Source organism: Lycium barbarum, chromosome 9 (assembly GCF_019175385.1).
Source record: "Lycium barbarum isolate Lr01 chromosome 9, ASM1917538v2, whole genome shotgun sequence".
Classification (NCBI taxonomy): Eukaryota; Viridiplantae; Streptophyta; class Magnoliopsida; order Solanales; family Solanaceae; genus Lycium; species Lycium barbarum.
This window is the reverse complement of record NC_083345.1, coordinates 18,776,359-18,782,598: the sequence shown is the minus strand read 5'-3', so window position 1 is coordinate 18,782,598 and position 6,240 is coordinate 18,776,359. Positions and strand designations below refer to the sequence as shown.

The 6,240-nt window shown below is 38.0% G+C and overlaps 1 protein-coding gene across 1 annotated transcript; it reads left to right on the top strand.

The window, feature by feature from the left end:
* Nucleotides 1-214: 214 nt before the first annotated feature.
* Nucleotides 215-5,545, top strand: LOC132609227 (protein TRANSPORT INHIBITOR RESPONSE 1-like). The gene is made up of 3 exons (XM_060323104.1): nucleotides 215-792; nucleotides 3,191-3,683; nucleotides 4,377-5,545. Exons 1-3 carry the CDS (start codon nucleotides 338-340, stop codon nucleotides 5,172-5,174), a joined length of 1,746 nt encoding a protein of 581 aa, XP_060179087.1. The 5' UTR covers nucleotides 215-337; the 3' UTR covers nucleotides 5,175-5,545.
* Nucleotides 5,546-6,240: the final 695 nt, after the last annotated feature.

The following is a 6,240-nucleotide window of genomic DNA, read 5'->3' as shown; positions in this document are numbered from 1 at the left end:
ATCACCAAACTGTCACTAGAATGAAGAGAAAGGAATAGAAAAAAAGTAAAAAACTTTGTTTTGTTTGATTTGCAGTAAACCTTGAATCCTCAACTCTGGTAACATAACTCCTTTAACTAATCAAACCCTGGTTACATTTTTGACCACACCACTAACCCCTCCTCACCCCAACCCACCCACCCCAATTCCAAACATCATCACATAATAAAACCTTATCTTCTGTGCAGTACACACACTTGCCCCTTTCTCTCTCTAACAGAAACCAAATCTAAGCTCTTTCGTTAATGTCGATTCAGATCTAAAAAAAATAATTCCACTTTTACCCCTCTCCTCAACAATGGCATACTCATTCCCTGAAGAAGTACTCGAACACGTGTTCTCCTTCCTTAATTCCGACAAAGACCGTAACGCCGTATCACTTGTCTGTAAATCATGGTACGACATCGAACGTTGGTGTCGTAAAACGATATTCATCGGTAACTGCTATGCTATTAATCCTAGGATTATGATCAGAAGGTTTCCAGAAGTCAGATCTGTTGAATTAAAAGGGAAACCACATTTTGCTGATTTTAATTTAGTACCTGATGGTTGGGGTGCTTATGTTTATCCATGGATTTTGGCTATGTCTAGGTCTTATCCATGGTTAGAAGAAATTAAGCTTAAAAGGATGGTTATTACTGATGAATCTTTGGAGTTGATTTCTAAGTCGTTTAAACATTTTAAGGTTCTTGTTTTGTCTTCTTGTGATGGTTTTACTACTGATGGACTTGCTGCTATTGCCGCTAATTGCAGGTAAAAATTGTATTCTTTTTTAATCTTTGGGTCTTTTTTGTTTAATCTTTGGGGTCAATAGTCATTTCTCTCTATATATTTGACCTCATTTTAGTATTTTGTGGTGATTTAAGTTTTAATCATTGGGTCTTTTTTGTTTTATGTGTGTAGAAAAGTTTAATCTTGGGTCTTAATAGTCATTTCTCTCTCTATATAATAGACCTTTTTTTTCCTTCTGTTTAGCTAAATGTGAAGTAATTAGTGGTAATGAAAGTTTTAATCTTTGGGTCTTTGTGGGGAAGTTGACAAAAATAAATCATTTGTCTGAAAAAGAAAAGCATGGTTCAAAGTACCAAACTAATTAGATCTAATTTTGGGTACTAGTTTGGATAAGTTCCTTTTTTTTTAAAAAAAAAAAGTTTACATTTTTGGAAACTACATGAGAAGTATTACTGAAGAAGTTAGTGTTGATGAAAGTTTTAATCTTTGGGTCTTACTAGTCATTTCTCTATATATTATACCTCATGTTTTCTGTATGGTTAAATGTGAAGTGTTTAGTGGTGATTAGAGTTTTGATCTTTGGGTCTTACTAGTCATTTCTCTATATATTATACCTCATGTTTTCTGTATGGTTAAATGTGAAGTGTTTAGTGGTGATTAGAGTTTTGATCTTTGGGTCTTACTAGTCATTTCTCTCTATATTAGACCTCATTTAATTATTTAGTGGTAATGAAAGTCTTAATCTTTGGGTATTTGCTTACTGTATTTGTCTGCAGTGGAGGATTGACAAGTAGTACTTCCGTTGTCTGAAAGAGAATAACATGGTTTAAAGTACCAAAGTAATTAGATCTAGTTTTGGGTTTTAGTTTGGACAACGACTCCTTAAGCTTTTTAAATAAAGTTTACTTTTTTAGAAACTACGTGAAATGTATTACGTACTGTATATGTTAGTACAATTTTATCTTACTAGTCATTTCTCTCTATATTAGGCCTCATTTTTATGTTTGGCTAACTGTGAAGCATTTAGTGGTGATTAAAGTTTTGATCTTTGGGTCTTACTAGTCATTTCTCCTTTATAACTGACCTCATTTTTCTGTCTGGTTAAATGTAAAGTAATTAGTAGTGATGAAAGTTTTAATCTTTGGGTCTTTGTTTATCTCTACTTGTCTGTAGTGGGGAAGTTGACAAATATCCTTTGTCTGAAAAAGCATAGCATGTTTCAAAAGTACCAAAGTAATTAGATCTATTTTTGGTGTTAGTTTGGACAGTGACTCCTTAAACTTTTTTTAAAAAGTTTACTTTTTTTAGAAACTTCATCAGAAGTATTACTGTATATGTTAGTACAATTTTTTTTATAGTTAAAGTACAGAAATTATTTAGCAAAATCTTTGTCTAAGGAAGTACAGTTGGGGCCCTAAACAAATTGGGGCCAAGGGGAGTAAGTCTGTTTTGGTGTATTGTTGTTAAGTCTCAACCTTTCTGATGAATGCAGTAAGCACTCTAGGGATTTGTCGACCTCACCAAACAAGAAAATGAGGAAGCACTATCCTTTCAGCTGTTTATTCTATTTGTAGGATAGTGGAAATGAAGTATCTACTGTATATGGATTCATCTTTTGTGTAGTCGAAGCGCAGGCATTTCCTTGTTTCGAACTGTTCCCAATTTATTCTTTTGCTAGAACACGTCGATAGAATTATTGAAGGTCGAAACTTTTTGTTCATTTCTTTCAACTTTTTCCGGGTATACTTCTGGTCCTTAGTTTCTTAGATTTATATTGAATGAGCAGATGCCAATAGTTTCCTGTACTTCATCAAAATTTTGCATTTGCATTCCATCTTCATAGATCCCTGAAGCCTTATAATTGAAATAGCTAACTTGTGGGTTTTCTTATAGGATTTAAAAAGTTGGGACCTTCTTTTACCGTTAATTTCTTGTGCCATACACTGGATAATTAGCAAGTTATTGGATTCTTTCTGATTCCTAATTAGATTTGCTTTCCCTCTTGTTATGTAACTGCATTTTGCATGGTAAGAAAACATTCCTCTTTAACTTGGCTTTGTTTTTAAGTTGTTGGAGATTTGAATGTCTGAATTCTATGAAGATTTCCACATGTTTATTTCTTGGTCCTTTGCTGGGAGGCATTTGTTTTATCAGGATGGAGTTTTGTAATGGAGTATATCTGTGGTTCAATGTTGAAATGCTTGAGTGGATTAGGAGAGGAAATGGGGAATTTATTTGAATTCCACTTTTTAAAATGTGTCGCTTTGAGGCAAACACGATTCTGATTCCTTCTTCTTGTTCATATCAGCTGACATTTATTATTGTGCATTGTTGTCTGCTAAGTCTGTTTATGTGCTTCAATTTGTCACAGAATGGTTATGTAGCTGGGTTTTGTCATCTAACACCCGTTTTGCCGCAGGAATCTGAGAGAACTAGACTTGGGAGAGTGTGAAGTGGAGGACCTTAGTGGACATTGGCTAAGCCATTTCCCTGATAGCTGCACATCACTTGTTTCACTTAACATTGCCTGTTTGGCTTCTGAGGTCAGTTTCCTAGCTTTGGAGCGCCTGGTTGCCCGCTCTCCTAATTTGAGGACTCTTCGGATAAATCGTGCCGTGCCCCTTGAGAAGATTCCAAACCTGCTTCGCCGCGCTTCCCAGTTGGTCGAATTTGGTACAGGTGCCTACTCTGCTGATGTGCGCTCTGATGTCTTCTCGAACCTGACAGAAGCCTTTTCGGGCTGCAAGCATCTTAAAGGCTTGTCAGGGTTTTGGGATGTTGTACCGGCTTACCTTCCAGCTATATATCCAGCGTGCTCAAGACTTACCTCTTTGAACTTGAGCTATGCTACTTGTCAAAACCCGGAGCTCGGCAAGCTCGTAAGTCAGTGTCACAATTTGCAGCGGTTGTGGGTATGTTCTTGCTTGTGTTTTGAATATTCCGAAGACTTAGTTGATGTGCGTGGTACAACAACTGCAAACATTTTTTTTTTCTCCTGATAAAGGAGAAGAAGAGGCAATGAGATTATAACGTCATACTTGCTGTGATGAAATTTAGCAGATACTCTCTGAGAAGAATTAGAACAGAACAAGTTTGTGGTTGTGCCGATTCCTAACTGCTACTGAGCAACCAAACAACCACGGCTTAATCCTAATTTAGTTGGTCTCAGCTTTAGGGATCCTCTTAAACGATTTTGCTATATTCAGGTCAATTTCGTTCGGATGCTAAATAATTTGTCTCTAATTAATAATAATTGCCATGGATAGGCAAAAAATAATTCTATCTGTAGATAAACTCCACTTATGTTGGTTAGGAAAATTCCACGCCACAAATATTTGATACTGTATTGCTAATAAACTCACTTTCCTTGGAAGTTGAAGCTAAGTGTTACATGCTTGATTGTGATCCGGACGGAAGGGCTTCAGTTTAATACTTTTGCCTACAAACCGATGCACATATTAATCCACCCAAATGAGATGGTTCTATGCTGATTTTTTTTAATCTATTCTTCCTTAGCCAAACTGGTTCTATATTCTTTTTCCTGCTTTTATAGACTCCAGTGCCATGTTATAAGTGCTGAATTACTTCAATATATGTCACTGCAGGTGCTAGACTACATTGAAGATACCGGTCTTGAGGAACTTGCTGCCAATTGTAAGGACCTTCAAGAGCTGAGGGTGTTTCCTTCTGACCCGTTTGCTCAAGAACCAAATGCAACCTTGACGGAGCAAGGCCTTGTAGCTGTCTCAGATGGCTGCCCAAAGCTCCAGTCCGTTTTATACTTCTGCCGCCAAATGACTAATGCAGCTTTAGTTACTATTGCTAAGAATCGTCCTAACATGATTCGTTTTCGCTTGTGTATTATTGAGCCTCGAACTCCTGATTACTTAACCCTTGGGCCGCTTGATGCTGGTTTTGGGGCTATTGTGGAGAACTGCAAGGAATTGCGGCGACTTTCACTTTCTGGCCTCCTCACCGATCGTGTCTTTGAGTACATTGGGACCCATGCTAAAAAGTTGGAGATGCTTTCCATAGCTTTTGCTGGTGATAGCGATTTGGGACTCCACCATGTGCTCTCTGGTTGTGATAGTCTCCGGAAGTTGGAGATCAGAGATTGTCCCTTTGGGGACAAGGCTGTCTTGGCGAATGCTGCAAAGCTCGAGACAATGCGATCCCTTTGGATGTCTTCTTGTTCAGTAAGTTTTGAAGCATGTAAGCTGCTAGCTCAGAAGATGCCTAGACTTAATGTGGAAGTCATAGATGAGAGGGGTCCTCCGGATACAAGGCCAGAAAGTTGCCCTGTGGAGAAACTTTACATATATCGAACAGTGGCTGGACGGAGGTTTGACACACCTGGTTATGTTTGGACAATGGATGAAGATGCAGCAGTGAGGTTGTCCTGAGCCATATAGCAATTGGAAATTCCAGGGAGGCTTCACAAGGAATGATGGCAGGTACTAGCGCTATGTTTATCCTCCTGCATTTGTTTGTCACGCCTTATGTAGTTGCAGTGCCAGTCGAGGTTGGGAACATCACAGCTAAGAAGTAGAGGCTCGAGAGCTCATATGCCATCAATTTTACTCTTGGCTGAGCTACTTTACAGCAGGTAGTTTTTAATAAAGAGGTTGAACTCTGAGTTACTGTAACAATTATTTCGTTTTCTTTGGGTGGGATTTGGGGGTTTGGGGGCATATTTTTGCCGTGTATGCGTTATTTTCGGACTTCGCTTCATTATGTAGTTTCCTTTCTTCTAATGGACTTATTCTCTATGAAAGGGTGCCATCTTGAACTTGGATGATAAGTTAATTAGGACCATGTATGACAAAATGTTGGTTTAGCTCTTTTAGAGATCAAGGATTTAAAGTTGGGGAAGCAACCTCGCGCAGAAATGCTAGGGAGGAGTGTTAGTCTCCTTCGATCTGCGTATAGTTGGAGCTGAGGTATCAGCCATGTAGCCATTAACTTGACAACTCTAAATCGAGTTGCAATGTCTTTACAACATTATACAAATGGAAATTCCCCGTCATGAATATTTAACATCTACTAGTTGTATGCTAGTAAAATGTAATGATATGCCGCCTACCAGGTTTCTTTTTAAAACGTTCTTTGCCTCTGTTAATGGCAACTGCATACTAGTTTTCTAGTAATTATCACTCTTGTTGCTCGCAAACGACATCTATAGTTTTTAGGTAAGAAAGCAATATGCTAGTTCATACGTGCCATGACCTATGGTAATGGAAGAAACATGGTAGGCTAAGTTTTATTATTGATTAAATAGTTTGTGTCATTTAAAGAGTTTTTTCTTGGACGGTGGGGGCATGTGAAAGATTCCAACGTGGGAGTTGGATAAGGAGATTGACATTGCTTTGTGTTCACAACTTTTTCAGCGTTACTGTCGCCTTTCCGCTATCACCTCTTGACTAGTCGAAACAAGCCAAAGGTTGAAAAAAAAAATGCAAAAAGAGTAGC

What these genes read in the sequence shown, in the direction of transcription:
- LOC132609227 (XM_060323104.1), top strand. Translation starts at nt 338, where the DNA reads ATGGCATACTCATTCCCTGAAGAAGTACTCGAACACGTGTTCTCCTTC. An exon ending in GCTATTGCCGCTAATTGCAG is followed by an intron (nt 793 to 3,190) that starts GTAAAAATTGTA and finishes GTTTTGCCGCAG; the next exon opens with GAATCTGAGAGAACTAGACT. An exon ending in ACAATTTGCAGCGGTTGTGG is followed by an intron (nt 3,684 to 4,376) that starts GTATGTTCTTGC and finishes ATGTCACTGCAG; the next exon opens with GTGCTAGACTACATTGAAGA.